This window comes from Cervus elaphus, chromosome 20, assembly GCF_910594005.1.
Source record: "Cervus elaphus chromosome 20, mCerEla1.1, whole genome shotgun sequence".
In the NCBI taxonomy this organism is placed as follows: domain Eukaryota; kingdom Metazoa; phylum Chordata; class Mammalia; order Artiodactyla; family Cervidae; genus Cervus; species Cervus elaphus.
The window spans coordinates 26,891,021-26,918,075 of NC_057834.1; the positions used below are offsets into that span (position 1 = coordinate 26,891,021).

Consider the following 27,055-nt stretch of genomic DNA (forward strand, 5'->3'; position numbering starts at 1 on the left):
CACATCCGTGCCAACATGTGACAAGATCCAGCTTTCAATTTTTTTTTTTTTTTTTTACCAATCTAACAAGTGTAAAGTAACATCTATTGTTTTACTTTGCATTTCTTTGATTACTAATGAATGTGAGCACTTCTTTGTATGCTAGTTAGCTTTCTTTCCCTCCCTTTATAAGTTGCCCATTCATATTCTCAGCCAGTATTTTTATTGGGGTTCTTGCTATTTTTCTTTTTGATTTGCAGGAGATCCTTGAATATTCTGGATATTACCTATAGTTTTTTCACATTTATATTTGAGATGGTCTTTGAGGTAATCTAGTCTAATCACCTCATTTTACATTTGGGGGAACTGAGACCCAAGCAAAGAAGCAGCTTTTTTTTTTTGGTAAGTAACTTCTTAAGATCACACACGCAACGGAAAAGCTGAGACTGGGTTAGTACTTCTCCCAACGTGTCACTACAAGGACCCCTTTTAGTGAAGCAGGAATGGCAGTAGGTGGTGGGCAGGAGCTGTGGAGTGTTGCCCCACCCCACCCCCCCAGCATCTGCATTTCTTTGTAGCCCATAGTGCCACTAACCCTGACATGATGACTGAGACCCGTTTGAGATCCAAGAGGCCCTTGCAGTCTATGAGGTTCTGGGTTTAGTGACCATTTTCTCCTTCCCGTTCGGGACTTTATTTCCTTGTGCTTGACAGATGTTTCTCAAATTTTAGGATGCATAGGATTTACCGAGAGAACATATTATAGTGTAGATTATAAAATTATATATATATATAAAATTATAAAATATAGATTACTGCCTCACCCCTCCTGAGGGTTTAGAAGCACCGAAGGATCCTTAGGTCCCTGTTACAGGTGGTCTGTGGGCCTGATTTTGCGAAACAGTGCACAAATTTCATTAGCTACCTGATCTTCTGTTTCCATACTAGCATGCTTAGTTACTCAGTCGCGTCCAACTCTTTGTGACCCCATGGACTGTAGTCCGCCAGGCTCCTTTGTCCATGGGATTTCCCACGCAGGGATACTGAAGTGGGTTGCCATTCCCTTCTCCAGGGGATCTTCCCAACCGGGATTGAACCCAGGTCTCCTGCATTGCAGGCAGATTCTTTACCATCTAAGCCAGCAGGGAAGCCCATCCTGGAGTTACTTCAGTGTCGTCCAGCCTGCCAAAAAGAACTAAAATCATTCCCTGAACACATCTCTCTTTGTCAGACCTCCATGCTTTCACCCTTACCATTCATCTGAAATGCCCCTTCCTCCATGAAATTCTATGACTTTTAAGAATCTAGGCTAACCATGGCCTCCTGTAGAAAGCCCTCTCTGATTTTTCTGGGACTCAGTCTCAGGAGCACATTGTGAATGGAGAAATCTGGCATGGAGTAGGGACATCCCCTTTGCAGGCACGTTGCCCTTTTAAATCACATGGATACCCACGTGGACAGAAAAGGGGGCTAAAGAGCCTCTTGAGATAGCAACACTCTAGATGAGCTAGTAGTAAAAAAAAAAATCAACCATTTTAATCAAATATAGAGGCACATAGTTTATTTACAGTTGTAGTTCTACAAAATTTATGAAAAACAGCCATCTTCCATGCTTTCTCCCATACTCTCCCCTCCCCAGACACTTGTAATTCTTTTGACTGATTTTTTTGATATCTCTAAAGATTACACTTAGATGGCTTCTATTTTGTTTTCCAGTTTTAAGCACTATTGACTTTCCACTGAAGAGCATAAGGACTTCACCTTTGATCTCCCTCCCTCCACCCGACCATGCCTTCACACGTGCCCTGTCCCACCCCCATATCTTATTGCTTGGCCAGTTTTTACATCCAGCTCACCACCATGGTTCTTTCTGTCTCACTGACTTGTGCTACCAGCCCCCGGGCTGTCTAGATCAGAAGTTTGGGCACCCTCCTTAACTCCTCCCACCCTCTTGGAATCCTCTGCCTATCCATTCTTTCCCTATCTTCCCTGTCCTGTCATTCACAGAACTCTGTCAACTCCGTCTCTGATGTAACTGGGATTCATCTACTTCTCTCTGTTTCTAGTGTCACAGCCCTTGCTTCATCACCCTTGGGTCTCACCTGGAGTTCTGCAGTATGCTAGACTGTGTGTTCTTATATGTCCCTCTGGGCTCTTTCACCTTATAGCCAGAGTGAGCTTTCTAAAACACAAATTAGACTATGTGAGTCTCACGCTAAAAACTCTTGAGTGGACAAAACTCTTGAGTGGTCTCCAGGGGACAATTCAAATTCCTTATTGTGGTGAGCTAGACACAAAACTTTGTCTACCACTGGATTTTGTGTTCCTGGCACACAGACTGTATTTGCTTGTCATGAGGTTTGGGCCATGAGAAATGTGAGTTGAAAATTATCAGTCATTCCAGGCTTGGGCAGTTAAGAGCTACGTGCCTGTTACATCTCTTCTCTGAAGAGATGCTGTGCTGTGGACTCCAGGCCTGTGTTCTAGATGCTGGAGCTGAAGGGTAGAGGAGGGCTGCCCTTCCCTTATCAGACTTTACAGGAGAAGGGTCTTTGTTGTGCTAAGCTAAGCAAACTCTGGGTTTTATCTGCTACCGCAGCAGAACCTACCATAACCCTGGGTAACAAATGGTGGCATAAAGACTTTGGAGCCTGGCCTTGCATCTCCCTCTCATGTGATCTCTCCTGTCTTCCTCCCCTCTTCTACTCTATATTCTAGCTACAATGACGTGCCAGGTCATTTCCCACTTCTGGGTGTTTGCACACACAGTTCTTATTACTTAGAATGTCCCCCTTGCCCACACATATATTCTTTGCCAGTTTGCACTCAGCCAAGTCTCAGCTTAGATGTCTTGTCCTTAGGGGAAGACTTTCAAGACTCCCTGCTACTTACTGTGAGAGGTGCCCTTCCCCTGGGTCCCTTGGAACCCCGTGCTTACTTCACTTACCACTCTGGCTAGAAATCACTTGCTTACCTGTGTTTCTGCCAAACTAGACTATAAGCTCCCTGAGAGTCTTGATTCTGTCTGTTCCCTGTGGAATCCTCAGGGCCAGTCAGAGTAGATGCTGGGCCCATTTGTGTGTATGTGTATGTGTCTGTATAAAGATCCAGGGTCTCTTAGGGGAAGAACTACTGTGCAAATCTGCAATTCATATTTCTTTTGCCAAGGCTTTCCTGGTAGTTTAAATTCTTGAGAGCTAGTATTGATCAGGGGTTTGGGGAAAACAATCTATAGTCACACAGAGCTGGTTTGACTTCTGGTCTTACTTCATAATTTTGAGCTAGTTAAGCCCCAACTTCCCTATCTAATGAGGATATAAATAATAATAATATCCACATCACAATGGTTATGTTGACAATTAAATGAGTTGATACATCTAGTGTTTAATTAGAAACATGCAGAGCAATTCATGACATATAGAAATGCCCAATAAATGTTAGATACATTGTTGTTTTAAAGAATATCCTAAATGTAAATGTGGTGTCCTTCATTGGATTCTGGAACAGAAAAAGGACTCTGGGGAATCCAAATAAGGTCTGAAGTTTAGTTAATAGCAGTATTCCAATGTTGGTTTCTTGGAAGAGGAGAATGAAAAAGTTGGCTTAAAACTCAACATTCAGAAAACTAAGATCGTGGCATCTGGTCCCATCACTTCATGGCAAATAGGTGGAAAAACAATGGAAACAGCAAGAGACTTTATTTTCCTGGGCTCCAAAATCACTGCAGATGGTGACTGCAGCCATGAAATTAAAAGACACTTGCTCCTTGGAAGAAAAGCTATGACCAATCTAGACAGCATATTAAAAAGCAGAGACACTACTTTGCCAACAAAGGTCCATCTAGTCAAAGCTATGGTTTTTCCAGTAGTCATGTATGGATGTGAGAGTTGGATTATAAAGAAAGCTGAATGCCAAAGAATTGATGCTTTTGCATTGGAGAAGACTCTTGAGAGTCCCTTGGACTGCAGGGAGATCCAACCAGTCCGTCCTTTAGGAAATCGGTCCTGAATATTCATTGGAAGGACTGATGCTGAAGCTGAAGCTCTAATACATTGGCCACTTGATGTGAAGAACTGACTCACTGGAAAAGACCCTGATACTGGGAAAGATTGAAGGCAGGAGGAGATGGGAACGACAGATGATGAGATAATTGGATGGCATCACTGACTCGATGGACATGAGTTTGAGCAAACTCCGGGAGTTGGTGATGGACAGGGAAGCCTGGCGTGCTGCAGTCCATGGGGCTGCAAAGAGTCGGACACAAGTGAGCAACTGAACTAACCTAACTAATGTTGGTTTCTTAGTTCTGATGAATATACTGTGAGACAACTGTAATGTGAGATAACTTTAGGAGAAACTGGGTGAGGGGTTTATGGTAACTCTCTGTACTATTTTTGTAACTTCTCTGTAAGTGTAAAATTATTCTAGAATGTATTATTATGGTTGGTATTCACTTTATTCTCGCCACATCCCTCTATGATGTAAGCAGTATAATGAATGCCATTTACAGATGAAGAAACTGAGGGTTAGAGAAGTTGAACAAGTTGCCCACGGCCACCCCTCACAATCAGGATAATAGAGTAGGAATGATTGGTGGGCTGGGATTTAAACGGAATGCAAAAATGAGCATTTAATGAGCCCCTACTTTGTGTAAAAGGCACCACCCTATGTGCTGTCTCCATGGGGAATAACAGGCAGCCTCTGTTCTCGAGGTCAGAACAAGTAGGAAGCTCAAGTTCACACAGAGGGGAGGACATAAACTAGGAATCCTGTTTGAATGTTCATTGGAAGAATGGATGCTGAAGCTCCAATACTTTGGCCACCTGATGTAAAGAGACAACTCATCGGAAAAGACCCTGATCCTGGGAAAGATTGAGGGCAGGAGGAGAAGGAAGTGACAGAGGATGAGATGGTTGGAAGGCATCACTGATGCAATGGACATGAGTTTGAGCAAACTCAGGGAGAGATTGCATGCTTCAGTTCATGGGGTCGCAAAGAGTCGGACACAACTTAGAAACTCAACAACGACAACAACAACAATTTGGAGGGCATGGCACCAAGCAAATTCAAGGGAATCACATGAATTTGCAGAATAAGTGTAGAGGTAAAGGCAAGTCTTGCTGGGGGCTTAGGGACAGGTAGCTCCATGGGTGGGGCTTCGATCTGAGTCTTAATTCGATCTGGGAAGGGAGAAAGGGAAAGCATGAGTCTTTGGGTTGAGCCAACCCTGACTTCTGCTTCTTCCCTCCTTCTAAGCAGCCCCTAGACCAGGACCAGGTGGGTGCACACTTGGCTGTCTTGTCGCTTCATCGGGGACGGGAGGTCACAGTGCACAGAGCGTGGGCTTTGGGTCAGGCAGCCTGGGGTTCAGCAATTGTTCTATTTCTTCTCATCTAGTGATCTTGAGCTGGTTACTTAGCCTCTCTGAGCATCACGAAAATGAGGTAACAATGCCCAACTGACTGAGTTGTTATGAGGATTAATCCCATTAGATGTGTCATGATGCTAGGCTCATGGTAAGGCCTCAGAAGTGATGGCTGCCTCTGTGCCTCTCTCCTTCATTGTGACAAGGCTGACACAATGAACCTTTGGTAATGCTGCTAAACATTTCGTGGAAAGGCAGCTTCTCTTAAAGGAAAAAATGTGGGCTTTGGGAGGCTGTGCTACTGACCATTTGGGTAAACTAGTGTCACTGTAAATTAGGACTGTTGTGATATTACAAGGGGAAGTGTGAACACAGCCCATAGACATAGTCCATTCCTGTTAGTTCTTGTCATTTTGTCCTGTGTTTTTCTCCATTTGATTCACATTAATGTTGACTACTCCCCTGAACCAACTTATTGCTTTTCCAGGACAAATCTTTTAAGTCTTATATTTCTCAGATCCCTCCCCCCAGCACTTAATTTAGGGGCAGAGTAGGTGCTCATCAAACACAATATGGCCCATTTTCAGAGTGGGCTTCCTCAACATTTAGATGCCTACAACAGCTTCAGTAGACTTTGTTCTACCCCATCCTTCTGAGCTTGAGAAATCGTGCTTGGGTTGGTTGAGCAGAAGAAGACCAACCTGTGAAATGACCGCCAAACATTTTATTTATTTTACTGGAATAGTATTTTACCATAATATTAGGCTTCCATCTCTAAGACAGCTCTGAGGAGTGGGAAGCGGAGGGCAAGACAGAAGGCAGGAGCCTGGGAAAGTTGCATCAGATAGCAGCATCAGCCTCTGCAACTAAATCAGCTGAGGGAACCCATAATGGCCCGAGTCCACTCTGCTATGAAAAATCCGCCTGCCGACTTCCACCCTCTGCTCCACCTCGTTCTCCGCCTCCTCGTCCTCCACGTCGTCCTCGCTCGACTTGCGGCAGGCATTCTGGTAGAGCACCGCACACACGCCGGTCAGCCAGGCGGCCACGGTGCCCGCGGAGAAGATGCAGAAGCTGATGAGCAGCAGGAAGATGTAGTCCTGGAGATCTAGGTTCGTGATGCACATATACCGGAGCGGGTTCCCCACCTTCGTGATGGGCCATCCTGCCAGCTCTGTGGGCTCCACGCAGGTGGCATTTTGTTCATCTAAGAGGAAACACACAGCAGGCAGAGTGCTGAAACAGATCTCCTAGGCTTGTGAGGCCAACGGGGACCTGGCGTGATGGCCTGGACGCCGGCTACTCAAAGCGTGGTCTGGGGGCCAGCCGTACCGGCATCACCGGGACCCCGGGAGAAATGTGGAATCTCAGGGAGCATGCCCAGGCCTCCTTGAATCAGAATCTGCATCTTAACAAGATCTCCAGGTGATCCCTGGGCATAGTAAGGTTTGAGACTGCACCTGGATTGCTTTTTGCCCCAGGCTTAGCTGCATTCACACACCCACTCCAGTACTCTTGCCTGGAAAATTCCATGGACGGAGGAGCCTGGTAGGCCACAGTCCATGGGATCGCAAAGGGTCGAACATGACTGAGCAAGTTCACTTCTAGCTGCATTCACATCACCTCCTGAAAATGACCTTTGCCTTTTAAGGCTCTTCAAGGAATGAGAGACCACAGCAGGAGCTGGGAGTTTGGAACCTTAAGCAAGATGGTCATGGAGTGTTGACACTTCACAGAGCTCCATCAGTGCTTGGCATCGCTTGCTCCCCTTCCTCGCCTCACCCCCACCTTCCCCCCCACCTTGTCCCTTTCCCTTCTCCTGTGCCTGAGCCCAGCCAGGGATCACTGAGGCCACCCAAGGTCATCACACCCCACTTAGGAGGGACAGGATTCCCTGGAAATGCCTACTGTGTGTTCTCTACACCCTCAACCTGGAGAAATCAGGGAGGAGCTCAGGGGAAAGAGACCGCCAATATGGGAAGCGGTTCTGCTTCTGTGATGCTGTTGGCATCACTCATGATCTACATGAGTCTCAGTCCTTTCTAGTGGCTGACTCAGCTGCCTGGCTCCTTCTCTGAGCACCTCCCCACACCAAGCATTGTGGACTTCAGTATACAATAGAAGACAAAGTGGGTCATGGAGCCAGACAGACTAGAATTCAAACCCACTGTCACTTACTAATTTTGGAAACTTCAGCAGGATGTCTGATTCTGTCTTTGAATCCCATTGCCTCATCCTATAAAGAATAACTGTATCCATGAAATTAAAAGACGCTTGCTCCTTGGAAGAAAATTTATGACCAACCTAGACAGCACATTGAAAAGCAGAAACATTACTTTGCCTACAAAGGTCCATCTAATCAAAGCTATGGTTTTTCCAATAGTCATGTATGGATATGAGAGTTGGACTATAAAGAAAGCTGAGCACTGAAGAATTAATGCTATGATTTAGTTCAAAAGATTTAAACTATGGTATTGGAGAAGACTCTTGAAGATTCCCTTGGACTGCAAGGAGATCCAACCAGTCAATCCTAAAGGAAATCAGTCCTGAATATTCATTGGAAGGACTGATGTTGAAGCTGAAACTCCAATACTCTGGGCACCTGATGCGAAGAACTGACTCATTGGAAAAGACCCTGATGCTGGGAGGGATTGAGGGCAGGAGGAGAAGGGGACAACAGAGGATGAGATGGCTGGATGGCATCACCGACTCGATGGACATGAGTTTGAGTAAGCTCCGGGAGATGGTGATGGACAGGGAAGCCTGGTGTGCTGTAGTCTGTGGGGTCACAAAGAGTCGGACTGAGCAACTGAACTGAACTGATAAAGAATAACATCTATTCTTGGGGGTAATAAAGAGGATTTAATTGGCACAGGTGAGCAGGTAAGCTATTGTACACAACAGTGTACACAGTACCTTGTACACGAGAGTTGCATAGACTGCTCAGAGCTCTGTCATCAGCCCTACATTTTTCTAGCTCCATATACTCTGCCATGCTGATGCTGAGCTGCCTGTGTGCAGTGTCCTGGTGAAAATATCCAGCAAGCATTAGATAAAGGAGTTTCCGTTCAGGGTTGAGATTAGGGCTTAAGACAATTATGATCAGAATCATAGTAGCAGCTGATATTTACCAAGTTCTGTCTACATGCTAAGTGATATGCAAATGCTATCTCATTTAATTCTTACAAGAATGTTGACACACGTTTTCTTTTTTTTTTTTTCCCCACACATTTTCATCCTTGTTTTTCACATCAGGAAACTGAGACTCAGAAAGGTTTCCTAACCTGAAGGTTCTGGATAAACTGCAGGATCTCAGCAGGGGATAGGAGACAGAAAACCTGGACTGAGCCATCTGAGCTTGTTTTGCAGAAGTGGGAGTCACAGAGAGAGACTAATCTGGGGAGAAGCTTCCCCTACAGCAGGGTAGGAACTCCAGGCTATGTAGTGGTAGTAGTGAAAGTCGCTCAGTTGTGTCTGACTCTTTAGGACCCCATGAACTATACAGTCCATGGAATTCTCCAGGCCAGAATACTGGAGTGGGTAGCCTTTCTCTTCTCCAGGGGATCTTCCCAACCCAGGGATGAAACCCAGGTCTCCCTCATTGCAGGTAGATTCTTTACCAGCTGAGCCGCAAGGGAAGCCCAGGCTATGTAAAGGCACTGATTTCCTTGGTGACCAAGGAAGTGAAGGAAATCAGTTTGGACTGGAGCTAGAAGCAGGAGAAATAGGGAAAAGAATACAGAGGTGAGCTTACTGGGCAGAGGCTGGCCCTGGCTGACTGGAATGAGCTGTCCATGACCATTGAGTCCTCTCCAGACCGGACACTGTTGCCCGCACCCTGGCTCCTGGTCAGCGCACCTGCAGTGAACTTGTTGGTTACTGTCAGGAAGCTGGCCTGATGTTTGTAATGCTACTGAGGACTCGCTCTTGGTAGAGGTTTTAGTCACAGGAGGAGGAAGCCAGCATGGGGCTGCAAAGATTACAGAGGAAAGGAGAGGAAGAAGCCCCTCTCTAGAACGAGTGTGAGACGGAGGCCCTGTGGGTGACCCAGGCCAGCTGGAGGGAAAAGGGGCCTTGGGTCTCCATCTCAGGGTGCTGTAAAGGGTCAGGGACGCAGTTAGGTCTCAAGACCTCTCTCTAGTCAGCCTGGTTCAAGGACCTCGGGGGCTTTTCCAGGAGGCCCAAGCAGAGGCTGGTGAGGTGAGGGAAGACTCCTGCAATCTTCAGGAATCCTAGCAAGCACCTGCCCAAGCTGCCAGAGATACCACGTGGGAATATACAAAGAAAGATGTATATGAGAAAGGAGAACATGGGACTCTGAGGGTCTGGAGTGTACCCAGTGGTGGGGGCAGAGGGGTTTATCTCATTCTATTTTTAAAAATATTAGGCTTTCAAATCAGGGCTTGAGCGGCAGATATGAGACTAAACATTAAATGCGTTATTTCCCCATTTTGGAGCATTACCTTGAAAGGAGCAATTAGGCAGTGATTTTAATGCATTGTTAGGCTGCTTTTAAGTGAGGGATGTGGGTGGTTCTGTGGGGAGGGTTTTTCTGCCGCTGCATTCTCTCTCCCCTCTTCATTGCCTGTCCCCGCCAAGGTGTGAGCGCTCCTCACCTCCCAGCAGGTCTGCCTCCACCATTGCCAGTTCCCCAGCTCTGACCACTGCACACACTTCTGCAAGCTTGGCTCTTGCCAGTCACAGTCCGGTTCAAAACCCCTGTCTCACTCCCCCGTGGGCTCAGGGTAACAACGTCCAGACCACCTGGTGTTCAGAACCCTCAGCATTGCTCTGTTCTACCATTCCCACCTTACTTCTCAGTTCTCCCAGTAACTCACCCTTTGCTCCTTGATTACATCTCCCTTTACCTACAGCTAGCTTTGTTACACTGCTCTTTTTGCATCAAATATCTCTTCCTCCAATTTTTGCATCATCAAGTCCTTCCTGTCCTTCGAGGTCTAATGTAAATGCATCTACTCCCAGGAACCCTTTCCCAGCCACTTCATCCTCGTAGTTCAGAGGATATTTTGTGATTGTTCCTGTTCTGAACTCATCTATTGCATTTCCTAGTGTCATTATTACTGCACCTATCACGTTCTATCTTACTTGGTGGTTATTTGCTAGAAAAGCAAAGCATAAAAAAAAAAAAAATTTGAAAAAGTGTATTTTTTTTAAAAGACTTTTTTGATGTGACCATTTTTAAAGTCTTTATTGAATTTGTCACAGTATTGCTTCTGCTTCATGCTTTGGATTTTTGGCTATAGGGACATGGGATCTTAGCTCCCTGACAAGGGACCAAAACTACAACCCCTGCAAGTGAAGTCTTAACCACTGGACCACTAGGAAAGTCCTGCAAAAAGCATATTTTCTCTCCTACAAGACAGACTTTTAACTCTTGAAGACATAATCCATGTTTGATCATTATCATTCTTGTTAATAAGAGCTAATATTCCTTGAATTACTTGATTTTTAATATTTGGGGATTTTCTAGCACTGCTTTCATTATTCAGTTCTAGTTTAATTCTACTGTAGTCAGAGGCATATTCCTTCTGATTTCAGTCCTTTGAGGTCTATTAAGAATTTTCTTTATAATAGAGTCAGTTTTAGTAATTTTTGCATGTGCACTGAAAAAATGTATTGTCTTTGTTGAATATGTTGTTCTATGTATGCCAACTAGGGTGCTTTTATACAGATTGTCTATGTCTTTATTGACTTTTTATTAACTTTATATATTGTCTTGGTTACTATTAGCCTATTTGTTGTCTGCTAGTTACTGGGAAGTATGTTAAAATCACCAGTTATGGTTGTGTACTTGTCTACTTCTTCAAATAGTTCTGTCCAGTTTTGCTTACATATTTTGAAGCACTGTTCTTAAATACATATGTAACTGTTACCTCTTTCTGGTAGACTTACCCTTTTCTTTTGGTTAGTGTTTGTATTGCATATCTTTCCCCAGCCTTTTAATCTTTCTATGTTCCTATATTTAAGGTACATTTAGTAAGCAGGATGCAGCTGGACTTGTTCTTCATTCAATCCAGGAAACTGTATTTTAATCAGCCCATTAACATTTAATGTTAGACTGATATATTTGGATTAACTACTTGTTTTCCATTTCTCCCACTTTTTAAATGATCCTAGCCCTCTATTATTTCACCTCTCTCTCTTTTTAAACATTTTTTATTTTGTATCGGGGTACGGCCGATTGGCAACACTGTGATAGTTTCAGGTGAGCAGCCAAGGGATTTAGCCACACACGCATGTATCCACTCTCCCTCCAACTCCCCTCCGACTGAGGCTCTTAGGTAACATTGGGGTGAGTTCCACATGCTATACAATAGGTCCTTGCTGGTTCATCTCGTCTTTAGTTTGTTCATCATGCATTCTTCTCCTAGTCTAGTATGATGACTGGAGTTTTGGACCTATCTGCTCATCTTGGAGGGTCTTATATGTTCTAGGTGTCATATAAATTAAACTCTACTCCTGAGCACCCCACTGGGTGTGTGTGGTAGTCGCTCAGTTGTGTGACTTTTTGCGACTTTATGCATTGTACCCTCCCAGGCTCCTCTGTCTATGAAATTCTCCAGGCAACAATACTGGAATGGGTTGCCATTCCCTTCTCCAGGGGATCTTCCCAATCCAGGGATCAAGCTTGGGTCTCCCACATTGCAGGCAGATTCTTCACTTTTTGAGACACCAGGGAAGCACCCCACTAAGTAGTTTTAATTATTCCCAGGCTACAGAATGAATACATTGTTCATCAATTACTCCTTCTCTGGCTTTCTTGGTCTCCTTGCCTCTGAGAAAAGGCGACCAGGCACTGTTGGGTATGGGCTTTCATTCACGTTACAAACAGGCGACTCAGCCCCATATTATCCCTTCCTCAGCTCCACTTCATAGGTGCAGGGCATTTGCCCCAGTTAAAGTGCCTAGGTACAATTACAGGTATCATTAATGTTTAAATTCCCCCTGCAAATAGTTCCTAAGGAAACATAAACCACATACTTATTTAGTTCCTCATGTGGCACATTGCTCATAAGTGGAAAACCTATCTGCCAACATCAATGCATGAAGGGAAAAGTTTCAGGGACCCAGAACCATGTCTGGTAGCATAGGAACTGAGGAAGCCTTCCTTCAGAAAACCAGCTTGAACCTGGTGGTTTTATGAGGAACTGCTCTTTTTCTTAGTCCACAAAAGTGACCACAGTTCTGCAGTCTGCTTGGCTCTCCAGATGAGCAGGCTGCTTTGAGTTCCCTGGACAGTCTTGCTCAGGAACTGCGTGGGCTAAGTGGAGGAGGCCAGCCTCCAAATGATGGTCATGTAATGGGAGAGGATGCAACTTGCAGACTTCAGTTACACTGCAACTGCCCCTTGGAGAACAAATGTCAGTGTCTATCAGCCTAAGCACTTTGTGGTAAAATTTCCACCTGGAACCTAGAGAAAGGCCCAGTTCCCCCATTTTTCCTTATTAGGCCCTAGCTTGCCTGAATATCATTAGATGTTCAGTACTTTGTCATTCTCTTGTTTTTTTTTTTTTTCCCAGCTAACTTATGTATTTAACGAGGAAGTGGATTTACTATGTATACACTTGTCTGCTTCTGTCTGCTAGATTATGAACTCCATGAAGACATGGATTTGTGTTTCACTATTGTGTCTCCAATATCTAGAGTACTGCTTAACACACACCAGAGCTCAAAGTATGTTTGTTGAGTGGGTTAAATATTTTTTGTTATTAATGTCCCTCGGGGGCAATTATTGACATAAGGCTTAGTGGGAGGCAAGAGAACTTGGGGTGATAGAAGGCCATAGATGGGCCAGCTAACCTCTTACCATTTTGGACTACTCTACACTAGGCTAATACCAATCCCTGCTTACCGTGTGAGAGTTTAGGGAGAATTCAGTGAGCTAAGGGATGTGAAGTCTTGGAGGAGGCAGGAACAGATGGTCTCCAGGACAAAATGAAGGGTAAGCCTTGAACTGTCTTCTGAGAGTGGAGAAGGAAATGAGGCTAAGTGCAGATGGAGATGGGGGTGAGGATACAAGGGCTGCAGGCATATCAAAAGGTAATTATTGTTCCAATCATTGCTTGAGAATTGTTTGAGAGCAGAGACCCTATTTATTCACCTGTATATCCCTAGTGCCAGCACACAATACAGCCTTGATAAATATCTGTTGAATGCATACAGGGGGAAATGTGTGGATTATTGGCCTAATTTCATACAGTTCAGGTGCTCAGTCATGTCCGGCTCTTTGCGACCCCATGGACTGTAGCATTCCATGCTGCCCTGTCCGTCACCAGCTCCTGGAGCCTACTCAAACTCATGTCCATCAACTCAAGATGCCATCCAACCATCTCATCCTCTGTTGTACCCTTCTTTTCCTGCCTTCAATTTTTCCCAATATCAGGGTCTTTTCCAATGAATCAGTTCTTCATATCAGGCAGCCAAAGTACTGGAGCTTCAGCTTTAGCATCAGTCCTTCCAGTGAATATTCAGGACTGATTTCCCTTAGGATTGACGGGTTTGATCTCCTTGCAGTCCAAGGGACTCTCAAGAGTCTTATTCAACATCACAGTTCAAAAGCATCAATTCTTCAGCACTCAGCTTTCCTTATGGTCTTACTCTCACATCCATACATCCATCCATACTGGAAAAACCATCACTTTGACTATACAGACCTTTGCCTGTAAAGTAATGCCTCTGCTTTTTAATATGCTGTCTAGGTTTGTCATAACTTTTCTTCCAAGGAGCAAGCGTCTTTTAATTTCATGGCTGCAATCACCATCCCAGTGATTTTGGAGCCCCCAAAATAAAGTCTGTCACTGTTTCCATTGTTTACCCATTTATATGCCATGAAGTGATGGGACCGGATGCTGTGATCTTCATTTTTTAAAAGTTGAGTTTTAAGCTGTTTTTTTCACTCTCCTCTTTCACTTTCATCAGGGGGCTCTCTAGTTCTTTGATTTCTGCCATAAGGGTGGTGTCATCTACATATCTGAGGTTATTGATATTTCTCCCTGCAATCTTGATTTCAGCTTGCACTTCATCCAGCCCAGCATTTTGCATGATGTACTCTGCATGTAAGTTAAATAAGCAAGGTGACAATATACAGCCTTGACGTACTCCTCTCCCAATTTGGAACCAGTCCATTGTTCCATGTCCAGTTCTATCTGTTGCTTCTTGACCTGCTTACCAATTTCTCAGGAGGCAGGTAAGACAGGTAGGCAGGTAAGGCAGGTAAGATGGGTCTGGTAGTCCCATCTCTTGAAGAATTTTCCACAGTTTGTTGTGATCCACACAGTCAAAGGATTTAGCATAGTCAATGAAGCAGAAGTAGATGTTTTTCTGTAATTCTCTTGCTTTTTCTATGATTCAACAGATGTTGGCAATTTGATCTCTGGTTCCTCTGCCTTTTCTAAATCCAGCTTGAACATCTGCAAGTTCTCATTTCACATACTATTGAAGCCTAGCTTGGAGAATTTTGAGCATTACTTTGCTAGCGTGTGAGATGAGTGCAATTGTGCGGTAGTTTGAGCATTCTTTGGCATTGCCTTTCTTTGGGATTGGAATAAAAACTGACCTTTTCTAGTCCTGTGGCCACTGCTGAGTTTTCCCAATTTGCTGGCATATTGAGTGCAGCACTTTCACAGCATCATCTTTAAGGATTTGAAATAGCTCAGCTGGATTCTCATACAGCATTTCTTTAAAACTCATGTTTTTGGCTTTGCTGTGCAAGACTTGTTTCTGATGGAATTTGAAGCGAACACTATTATATTCTGCTATACTCTGAGTGGGGTTTCCCTGGTGGTTCAGCCGGCAGTAAAGAATCTGCCTGCAATGCAGGAGACCTGGGTTTGATCCCTGAGTCTGGAAGATCCCCAGGAAGAGGGCATGGCAACCCATTCTAGTCCTCTGGCCTGGAGAGTCCATGGACCGAGGAGCCTGGCAGGGGGCAGCCCACAGGGCTGCGCAGAGCTGGACGTGACTGAGTGACTAAGCAGCTGCCGCAGCAGCACCCAATGAATGGCTCAGAGAAGTCTCCCTAGAGGGGACCTGGACTGCACCATATGGCAGCCCAGCACAACCAAAGCCAACTGGCCAGCAAGGCCCTTCTTAGAGCCTCACGCATGGTCCTCTGAGTGTTTCTAGTCCTGACCTTGGCTTCTACTTTTGCTTCCCTAGAGCTCCTTTCTCTCATCACCCAGATGTCTTCCCTTGATGGCATGAGCCAGGTTCAGCAAACTACAATCTGTGGGCCAAATCCATCCCGTGGCATGTTTTTGTATTGATAAATAAAGTTTTATTGGAACACAGCCTTGACCTCTCATTCATGTATTTTCTATGGCTGCTTTCATGCTACAGAGACAGAGTGAGTTGTCACAACAAAGACCCACAAAGCTTAAAATATTTGTCTTTTTTTTGACTTTTTAATTGAAGCATAATTGCTTTACAGAATTTTGTTCTTTTCTGTCAAACATCAACAAGAGTCAGCCGTAGGTAGAAAGTGTGTGCTGACTCCTGGTCTAAAGCGTCCTTGGCTTTGGATGATTTGGGCTTGGGCAGTACAGTTCTTATAACAATTTTTTCCCTTGTATGAAGAGTTCATATTTTGGTAAAGCTTAATCCTGATTCATAGACCATTGGAACATTACAGGAACAAACCCTGAAGTCTAGCAAGTTCAACCTGATTATTCCTGTGCTTTAAAGTTGCTTAGACTACAGGACTGGTCTTTTGTATAAGTGGTTGTAGATGAGCAAAGTTTACAGGTAGAAAGACCCCTTTTCTTCATAACACTTCTAATATGCTTCTCAGTGCCCAGAATTCTGTCAGCAGAGCTTCACTTCACTGATAAAACAAGGCTTGAAGTGTAAAGTCCTCTGGAAAAGAGGCCAAAGACTTAGGCCCTCCCCTGGGGAACCCCTGCTACTGACTTCCGTAGCAGGTTTTGATGTGGGGAGAGGAGCCAACTGCATGTCAGACCTGGGGGATGGTGCCAGGCAGTTCTGAAAAGCTAATTTGTAAACCCTAGTTTGCTCTCAGTTTGGCCTAGAGCTGGACCTTGTGAATAACTACCCATCTTCTTGGAAAAATTCCAGTAGTGGACAGTTATTATCCTCATGGATAAGAGGCAATTTAGAAAAGCTCAGTGGTAGAAGGGCAACACTCTTCACCATTCACCCAGGCAGAGACTTGGGAGTCCTTCTTGCTGCCTCTCTCACATCCCATAATTCAAGCCATGAGCCAGTCCTGTTAGTCCTACCTTCCCAATATACCCTAATTCTTACCTTCTCTGGACCATTGCCTGGAGCCAAGCCACTCTCCTTCCTTGCCTGAAAACTGAGACAGCCTCTTAACTCAGGTCCCCGCTTTCTCATCTCTCCATCTAGCAGTGGGAAGCAGCTCTAAATCATAGATCGTGTCACTTCTTCACTTAAAACCCTTTCATAATTTCCATTTTCCAAATGTCACATTTGGAATAAAATCAAAAGCCTCTCCATGACCTCCATGACCTCCAGGTCCTATATGATCTGGCCTTTGATTTTTAACCTCATCTCTTACTTCACTCACTCTTCTTCAGCCATATTCACCTTCTACTACATTGAAGTTATTCCACCCTAAGGTCTTTGCACTTGCTCTTCCCTTTGTTTAGAAAGCCCACACCACTCTGTGTCATAGTTCCTTTGCTGATCCCCTCACTTTATTCAGTTTTCTGCACTTATCCTTTGATATGTTGGCATTCCCCAAAGCTTCTGTTCTTACCCTGTGATCCTCTCATTCTAAACATCCTTTGTATGGTTTTCATGATCACCAGTGAGCTGATGACTTCCAACCATATATTTTATTCTCTACTCTGAATTTCAGGTCAAAACATCCAAAAGCCTCCTGTCTCACAAAGAGCTCCCACTCAACACATTCAAGATGGGACTTGACCTCTCCCCGAGCCCCATTACTACTTTCTTCTCTCAGTGGAGTCCCCACAGTTGTCCAAGCCAAAGCCTTGGGAATTACACTTGATTTTTCCTTTCCTTTATTTTCCACATCTCATTGACTTCTTTTATTCACTCAAATATTTTTTGAGAACTTTCTCTGTGCCTGAAGATTCAGACCTGCTCTTTGATCTTGTAGACCTTCCTATCAGGGAACACAAATTGTTAAAGAACACAAACCTGTTAATTACTTAGATTTGTGCCCAGAGTCACAAAGGGAAAGTGCAGGGGATTCTGAGAAGGTCTAGTTCAGTCCCAGGTCCTGCTGTGTCTGCCTTCTGGACACTTTCTTCTGACCTATCTGTACCTCTTCATTCATGCCTCTGCTGTAGACTGCCATCCTCTGTCTGAATGCCCACAGGAGCCTCCTAGCTCTGCATCCATCTTGCCTGCCTTCCAAAACTTCTCAGGATACATTGCATGTTCCCTAGAAAATCATTCAAAGGCCCTAGATGGCCAACCCCCGTTTCTCTTTTCTAGCCGCATCCACACTTTGTTGGATTTCTTTCAGGTTGGGGAATTCTTCATCTCTAGAGATGAAGCAACTGAGGTTAGCTGCTTTGGGGGCCTTGCGCTGCCTCCTTCCAGGGGCCTGAACAGTGTTGGGTGACCAGAGGGGCCATGCAGAGAGGTCTGGCATTTCTGAGTTTGAGGGGGCTTTAGATCACCCACTCTCAGTGATTCCAACTGGGCTGAGTTAGAGAGTGTATGAGAATCACACAAGGTCCTTCCCAAACTGAACAAGCTTGCCACCTCCATCCCTTCTCAAATTTTCTGGATCGTTTAGGGGTCACTGACCCATTTGCAGCCCTCTCAGCTGCTTCATTGCCCTCGGGAGGCTGCTTCTCTGACTCTCAGCAGAAGGGAGCCACAAGGCCGGGGTAAGGTGGGAGAGACATGCTGGCAGAGCAGTTGACGGCCTTGGCAATGTCTGCGGCCCAGCTGTTCCTGTTTTTGGCTTCTGGTCTTTATTGCACTCTCTCTGATGGAGGAGATGGGTTAGCATTAATAGTGGAAGGGTGTGAAGACCTGAATTCATTCTGGAAATCTAAGCTTTGGCACAGTTGTGGATGACTTTGTACTTGGCGGGTTGAAATGGGGCCATTATCCTATCACAGCAGGCTGGAATACGGGATGAAATAGCCTCAGAATGAAACTAAGATGTTCTCTGTTCAAAATGCTCTCTAAATGACTTAGACCTGAAGCCGAGCATGGCCCAGCCCATCTGCTTCCTGCAGATGTCCCCAAGTGACTTTATCCCCCTGCCTTGGTGGCACTCCTGCCTAGACTCCTCTTTTTGACTTGTGGACCCCACATTGGACTAAGCAGGACTGTCTAAGGACTATAATTTAAGGGCTGACGCAGACAGACCATCTGTTCTGAAACTACCCCCATGTCTATGCTAGTAGCCTGTCCCTTTCTGTATTCTCACTGGTTCCGTTTGTTCCCTGTCACATTGCAAATGCCCCTAGAGGGAGACAAATCAAAACATTATTAGCCACCAACATCTCATCCAGGGTGTTAGTCGCCCAGTCATGTCTGACTCTTTATGACCCCATGGACTGGAGCCCCCTAGGCTCCTCTGTCCATGGGATTTTCCAGGCAAGAATACTGGGGTGGGTTGCCATTTCCTTCTCCAGGGGATCTTCCCAACCCAGGGATCAAACCTGGGTCTTCTGCATTGCAGGTAGACTCTTTACCATCTGAGCCACCAGGGAAGCCCCCAACGTCTCAGTGCAAATCAATTTATTCACTAGTTGAAGCAGCCACTGTAGAGCTAGAAGCCAGGTCATTGTCCTCAGGCATCTCATAGACCCTGCCCTACAGCTCACTGGGCCATGATCTCTGGACATGGAGCCTGGGCTTCTTGTGCTCATTGGAGTTTGAGAACTGCTGGTTGAGCAGGCCAGGCATGGGAGGAAAATTCAAGGCACCTAGTCCCTGGAGGGTGGAGGCATCATTCTAGGCCAGTAGAGGGTGTTTAAGACAGGAGGTGGGAGAATGCAGAAGTTACAGGCTGCATTTCCTAATTGTGTGACCACAGTACTCATCTCTAGGAACGCCTGCACCTCAACACTAACCCATTGTGTACTTGCCCGTTTGGGACCCTGTTTGCTGACCACTGATCTCCTCTTCCTACATCTAAGTGCATCTTATCTTTCTATTTAGGTCTAACTAGAAGGAGTCTTATAGTGTGTCTACTCCTGTTTCTTTATTTCAGAGCAAGTGAGACTCAGAGAAAATGACTTGCCACCCAAATCATACATTGACATGATTGAGATCAGAATTCCTAGCTTTCAACTGCATTTTCCCTCTCTTGTATCCCTAAATTTGTCTTATGAAAGACAGGATTTATGACTTCTTTCCCTGTGATAAAGCACCCCAACATCAAAATACAATGTTAAGCATATAATAAACATACAATAAATGTTTCAGAGTTGAATGGACTGTGATGTGCCTGATAGTACGGAAATACCATGGCAAGGGGGAAGCACTTAACTTGGATGTTAGAAGATCTCCATCCTGGACTGGGCTTTAGAGCCACTTACCTGAGACGAGGCTAAATTCTAAAGTTCCAGCTTAAGCATCTTATATTAAAGGCTTCCCTGACCAGTCATAAATATGGCTATTTAAATGAATTGAAATGACATAAAATCAAAAATTTGGTCCTCAGTTCCACTAACCTTATTTCAAGAGTTTAATCACCACATGTGGCTAGTGGGTACTGTGTTGGACAGCACAGATTTAGACCATTTCTACTGCTGCAGAAGCTTTTGTTGGACAGCGCTAGGCTGTACTTTGAGGGTGTAGAGGCAGGGTGGGGGGATGTAGGAAGCCAGATTTATTCTGTCCAGGATCTTAGAGCTGCATGAGTTTTTCAGAGCATCTTCAGAGGCATTCAGCTCTGTCCTGCTGGGGAGCTCTATCCTGGGAAGAGCTCAATTTCCATGCTCACCTTGAAACAGCATTAATGACTGGAAAATTACAGTTCTGGCCAGGAATTAGACTTCCTATTTGCTGACTTGAGCCAAAAAGAAAATGGAATCTGTGAATCTGTTTTAACTCTGTATTGATCAGAGCATCCGGGGAACAAGCTCACTTCAACTCACTTCTGTTTCTGCTATGACTTTTGTCTTTGGAAAGTGAATACATGAACTCTTTGAGAACTGGACAGTTTCCAGTGCATCTGGTGAGTCTATCACTGAGGGTTTCCTTTGATGAAGATGTTTGATAACAGCACCAAATCTCTGGTCAGTAAGGGAAAGTTTCGATGTTCCTATTAGCTGTAGCCTTGAAATGAAGTTAGGTGAATAAAACATTCAGCCTCCTCTATAGTTCCTCTGAGGGGGGAAAGCTACAGGATGACATAGGGGAAGAACACATTATTACCCTTATGTCTTTTGTTTTAAGACCACTCCATGTCTTGCCTGGATCTTGGCTTCCTTCATGGTTCCCCACTGTTTCAGAGTTAGTTATTTGTATTTCCTAAGAAACCACTCTTTCCTCTGATATGAAAGTTGATAAAAGCTTGTTGGTGTTCAGTCACCTAGTTGTGTCCGACTCTTTGCGACCGCATGAACTGCAGCACACCAGGCCTCCCTGTTGTTCCCCATCTCCTGGAGTTTGCCTAAGTTCATGTTCATTGCATCTGCGACGCTGTCCAGCCATGTCATCCTCTGACGCCCTCTTTTTCTCCTGCCCTTGATCTTTCCTGGCATCAAGGACTTTTCCAATGAGTTGTCTATTCACATCAGATGACCAAAATACTGGAGCTTCATCTTCAGCATTAGTCCTTCCAGTGAAATGTTCGGGGTTGATCTCCCTTAAGATTGACTGGTTTGACCTCCTTGCTGTCCAAGGGACTTTCAGGAGTCTTCTCTAGAACCACAATTCGAAGGCATCAAGGGGCACTTGTATTATTCTTCCCAGGAATTTATGTATCTTTCACAATCCTCTTCAAGACTGGGGGCACTTTGGGGGATCCAGAAGGATACATCTCTAATGGTTAATGGTAGCCTGATGGTAGGCAGTAGATGGGGAGAGCCTGGGACCAAAGTTCTATTCAGTACTCTTCAGATGACAAAATTACACCATGAAGGTGACTTCTTTCTCCCAAGGCCATGTCCACCCCTTGGAGGTTGGAACTGACCTCCTTGATGTCGTCCCTTGAAAGATGCCTGCATGTCCATACCTGTGCCTGGAAGTGGGCTTGTCGTTAAGGTAGAGCTTCAGTTCTAGACTCAGGTGCCTCAGGAAGAATCCCCTTACTGATGCTGGTCCAGCCCTAAGTCTCATGGTCCAGTTGAGGCCATGCCTTTATTTGAGATTCTGGTTTTTTTCCCCCAGGGTCTGAATTCCTGTGTTCATAATTCATCCAGTATCCAACTCCCTCCAGGATTCCCTCCATCCCATTTTCTCAGGGATGGGTGTCCTGAGACCTGCTGCCCACCTTCTCATAGCCTATTTATACCCCCACATGCATCTGTACAGGCATGTCTCCTGGACAAGGCACCTGTCCTCCAACACCACTGAGCCTTCCTGAAGTCCCCTGCTTGGCCCATTGACCGCCCGACTGACAATCTGGTACTCTCTCTGTACCCTCTGCCTTTCCTGCATCTGCCTACCATTCATTTATTCAATGTTTATGGCGTGCCAGTCTTAACGCTAATGGAAGTTCATAAATGTTCTCATTTCATCCTTATACCATCCCTGGACAGTGGGGTCTATTATTAGACCCATCTGAAAGATGAGGAAATTGAAGTGCAGGGAGGTTAAGTGAATTATCTGATCTCCTAAGTGGCAGGGCTAGGATTATGATCCAGGTCTATTTCGCTCCAGAACCTGAGCTCTCAACACTGGGCTTTCCTGCCTGCATGGTGGCCGTCCTTCACCACCTGCAGCTGAGACTTTCCCAAGTGCTTGTTCTACCCCACAAGACACATGCTTGCCTTCTTTGTCCTGCTCTGTCCAGTGAGTTTAGTTCTGGTGTCCCACTGGACCATGGGACGTGTATGTGCAGGTGACTCATAGTCAGATGAGTCTCTGTACATAGTCCCAGGCTTCTTGGCCAGTTATCTCCACGAGCACTTGTTTGGGACATAATAAATATTTAAATGAATGAAAGGATGAGCTGAGTGGTAGCACGGAAGCTCCTTGCTTCACTGCCATGCTCTTCAAACGGTCTACATACTATAATTTTGCTGTCATACTGACCTCAATACTGCACTGAAGGCAAGATCTCCAATAGCAAGGTTTGGTATTCTCCCTGAGTCGAAAATGAAACCCATCTTTAAGTTGGATTGTCCTTTATAAACAACCAGGTTATTCAGCTTATTTCATAGAAATTTTTCCCATATCCTGAAATTTGGGCACATGGGGAAGAGATGTGATACCATTCAAAGATTACCATTTTGATAGAAAATGTGGTGTAATAGGTGGGCTAAAGGTTGAGAGTTCAACTAGAGTGTTTGTAAATAGCAAAGATACTTTCACCTAACAGAGACATGAATCATCATACAAGAGTCACATAGAATAAATGTCTTCCATTATGCTGAGGTCTGGCTGGAGGACACGTGGAACGTTCAGTGAATTCCGCTGTGTGTGTTTTCAGCTTTATGTGTGTGTATTTGTTCATGTGTTGGTGTGTATCTGTGCATTTTTATATGTGTGTGTGTGTCATGCATATGTAATATGTGGTTGAGAATGTGAGTATGTATATATACATGTATGTATGTTTGTGTAGATATAGTTTTGTGTTTTTATATGTGCATGTATGTATGTGCTTGCATGGTGTTTGTGTGTATTTGTGTGTGCATGTGTATGCATGGGAAAGAAGAACCAGACTGAATAAGGTGCAAAGGAGAGCAAACACAGAAGTTAGGTTTATTCTTTGAGAGTTTGGGTAGATGGGGGTGAAACCTCAGCTTGGAAGGGAAGTGCAGGCATATTATAATGAATCTATGATGGCTCGGGTTTATTATCCAATGAAAGTGATCTTGTGTGAGTTCCAAATGTAGACAAGACATAAAGGTGACATTTAGGTGCTGTGGCCCTATGCTTATGACATGACTTATATCTACAACTAAAGTGACTTATTGGATCATAGTTATACAATTTGAGGACTTAAGAGAGAGCAGTCATATAGAAAAAGACCTGAATTTGAAATCAGGAAGTTCAAACCACCTACCTGACCTTTAGTAGTTGTGTGACTTTGGGTGAACCAATCCATCTTCTCAACCATAGGATAGGGTCCAAAATACCTATTCTAGCCTCTTCCACAGTCTTAGGGCACAAAATTTAAGAGCTGGTGTGAAACTCAAAGTAAAGAAAATGAAACTGCATATGTGAAAAACTTCAGTAGCTGCAAAACCCAATACAAAGCTAAATTGTTCTATGCCTGGCCCAAGGCTCACTGATACCTTTAAGAGATAATAATAGTGAATTGGGGCAGTGGGACTATACTTCTGCATGAAGTGATCTAACCAAACAGCAGAGGGAGATGAGCAGATTTGCAGTTTGCGCGCACGTGTGTGTGTGTGTGTGTGTGTGTGTGTGTGTGTTGAGTTGGGGACTTCTACTGGACACTGGATGAAAGAGTTGTCTACATCAAAAGACAGACTCTCCATTCAGGAGAAGCTTATGATCTTGACAAGAGAGATACCAGCTTCTCATGTTTTTGAAAACATGTAGTGAAACAGATTCAGTTTATAATCCTGTTCAATCCTGGATTGAATTGAGTCAGAGTCCAAAGTAGTTAGTCTGAAAATTCTGAGAAGATACTTTAAAAGCTAAAATTCTGATTAAGGGAGATTACCTGGAAGGTGAAGTTAAAGGCTTAGGGACTGGGGAAGAAGCCAAGCTCCTTCACACTTTTCAGCAGGGGGTCCTCCTGGCAAACTGGCAATTTCTGCTCAAGAATAATGTGTATGAATGGTGGGGAGGGAGCAAGAGATGCTGCTGCTGGTCCACAGGCTAGGTACATGAACACTGACAGGGAGAACCCCATCTGGGAACCATATTTAATGTCTGAGCATGATTAATATCAACCTTCTTTTAGAGAGCTTTCTAGAAACCACCACAGCACCAGTCTTGAGAAAAGCAGAAGACATCATCCCTGGAGAGGCAAGGCAAGTGACCCAAGAAACTGCTCCAGTATTCTTTTATGATTAGTACTGTTAAGAAAATGGTCTGACAAAGCTTGTTCCTTTTGATTTATTCTAACTTGAGTTGGCTTAGATGGTAAAGAGTCTGCCTGCAATGCAGGAAACCTGGGTTTGATCCCTGGGGTCAGGAGGATCCCCTGGTGAAGGAGATGGAACCCACTCCAGCATTCTTGCCTGGAGAATCCCATGGACGGAGGACCCTGGGGGGCCACACCCCGTGGGGTTGCAGAGTTGGACAAGACTGAGCGACACACACGACTCAAGTTGAAGCACCTAGCAGCAGGGCCAGGTGCCTCAGGCACAAAATTTAAGGAGATACTTTCTGTTGGTGCCACCGTCAATTTTGCGTCCTGGGAGCCCCAATTTTGCATCACTTGCCCCATCATAGTACAGCCCCTGCCTGGAAGACATTTAAAGACATACCCACTTAGAAAGCCAGGAGGACACATTTTTACTTGCTGTCATCACCCAATTCCTTCTCCCCCAGTGCCCCTTAAAGCCTGGCATTTTGGTCAGGAATCTTTCTAGAATATTGCCGCTTGGACTTAAGAGTGGAAACTTCAGCAGGACATTTGTGAAGCTGGTGTATGAAATTATTTTCAAAAACACACACCCAGGGAAGGCAGAGAAGACATGGTCCTGACAGTTTAATTACATCAGTGGCTCCAAGCTTTCTGTGAGGGGCTCATTATTTCACATTTATCCAAAGCTCTGGCTTCCCTGGGTGAAAGTGATATTGGTGGTGTGGGGGAATTGAAGGATGAGAATGGGACAGTAAAGTCACTGAAAAGAAGAAGGGATGAGGCACCAGAGTGCCCCAGGGACCATGGCAGAGCAGTGGGGACAGAGGACAGAGTGGCAGCAACTGGCTTGTAACTCTACCAGGTAAGACTTGAGAGTCTGCCTGTGAGTTCGGAATCTCTCTGCTTGACACAGTGGGATTGGTGGCCCATTCTCCACTCAGTCATGCTGTTCTCTCCTTCCTTACATGTTAGCATCTGAAGACAAAGGAGGAAGCAAATCCTTCTCCTCCTCCTCTCATTCATGTCTAGGTGGCTCAACTGTCCCTCCTCCATCTCTATTGAACTTTCCTCTCTATGTATCATACCACTGGATTTTCTCCTGGTTAGGAATGACTGAATTTACTTTTAGATCCTGGAAAAAGTCAGTCACTGAATTAAACAGATTAAAATAATTTACCAGTGGAATTCAGTGCCCTTGTATTACTTTGTCACTTTGCAGTTATAGTACATTATCATTTCCACTCATTTCATATTGAAAGGACAACTCTGTACGTTTGGTAATATTATTGTCCCCACTTTATGGATCAAGAAACTGAGGCTCAGAGAAATCAAGACTTCCCCAAGGGCAGCTGAGTAGTAAGGGCTGAGTGTGGGAGCAGAACTCAGCCCTTTGGATAACTATTCTAGAACATTTTCTATTGATCCTTATCGCCTCTGCAGTCAACCCAAGGATAGATCCTGCAGAGCAATAAGAATGCTTTCTATCAGCTTTATCCAGCTTTCTCTCCCACACTAACCCCCTTCTGACTTCACCTTTTCTGGAACCAGTTCCTCCTATGCCATCACATCCTCATCCCCACACGCAATCAAGCCCTCACCTGGGTAGTTCAGATGGGACACTATTAAGTAGATGGTGAAGTTCAGGAAAAAGCAGTTGCATTTCCAGGGGTTTCCACTCAGATACAGGGTCTGGAGTGTTATGAGGTTCTGGAAGGCAGCTTCGTCCAAGGTCTGCAAGCCGGTGTTTCTGAGGTCCAGGTATCTCAACGAGCTGGTGTTGGCAAAGGTGTACTTGTTAAGTGATAACAGATGAGGGTTGTTGGAGATATTCAGCTGCAGCAGATTGCTGAGCATGGAGAAACTGTATGGGGAGATGAAGGTTAGATTGTTGAAGCTGAGGTCAAGGTAGATGAGTCTGAAGACCCCGACAAAGGTATAATCCATCACCTCCTGAATCCTGTTCTTCTGGCAGTCCAAGTAAACAAGGTCACTGAGGAGTCCTAGATTCATCGCTGGCAAGAAACGGATCTTGTTATCACTCAAGTACAGCCTCCGGGTGTTCAGGGGTATGTCAGAGGGGTATTCGGTTAACTGGATCCCTGTGCAGATCACTTCTTGGTCTTGACATTGACAATTATTTGGACACTTTGACCCCGATACCAGTATCATTCCGAAGGAAAAGAGTAACCACCCCGGCCCAGGGCCTGAAGCAAGGGACATAGTAAGCCGCGGCGACTACCCTCCTTCCACTTTCCAGCGGGCGCTATCCCTCTGATCAGAAGGCTGCGAGGGGCGGGGTGGGGCGGGGGAAGGGCGCTGGAAAGAACTGTAACACTCTAGCTTTGTGCAAAGCAATTTTCCATTACAGGAGAACTGAACAGAAGCTGAAACGCCAGGCCCGGTGCCCCACCACCCGGCTTGGTGGCCCTGCTGGTTGCTCACGCCCAGACTGCTGCTGGGAGCCTGCCTGCTTGCCTGCGTTTGCAAGTGAAGGGGAGCCAGGGGAGAGTCACGTGACAGCGAGGCTGCCAGTGGACACC

General features: G+C 45.0%; 1 protein-coding gene and 1 long non-coding RNA gene across 2 annotated transcripts in view; one reads left to right on the plus strand and one right to left on the minus strand.

Annotated features, from left to right (window-relative positions):
* LOC122678124 overlaps positions 1-24,457 on the plus strand; it is a 60,262-nt gene extending 35,805 nt beyond the window's left edge. Inside the window, exon 3 of the long non-coding RNA XR_006336001.1 lies at positions 24,387-24,457. This is a non-coding gene — a long non-coding RNA (uncharacterized LOC122678124). The remainder of the gene's footprint in view (positions 1-24,386) is intronic.
* LRRC52 (leucine rich repeat containing 52) lies at positions 6,157-27,045 on the minus strand. Its single transcript, XM_043878648.1, has 2 exons — positions 26,114-27,045; positions 6,157-6,551 (listed from the first exon to the last, which is right to left on the minus strand). Exons 1-2 carry the CDS (start codon positions 26,733-26,735, stop codon positions 6,211-6,213), a joined length of 963 nt encoding a protein of 320 aa, XP_043734583.1. The 5' UTR covers positions 26,736-27,045; the 3' UTR covers positions 6,157-6,210.
* Positions 27,046-27,055: the final 10 nt, after the last annotated feature.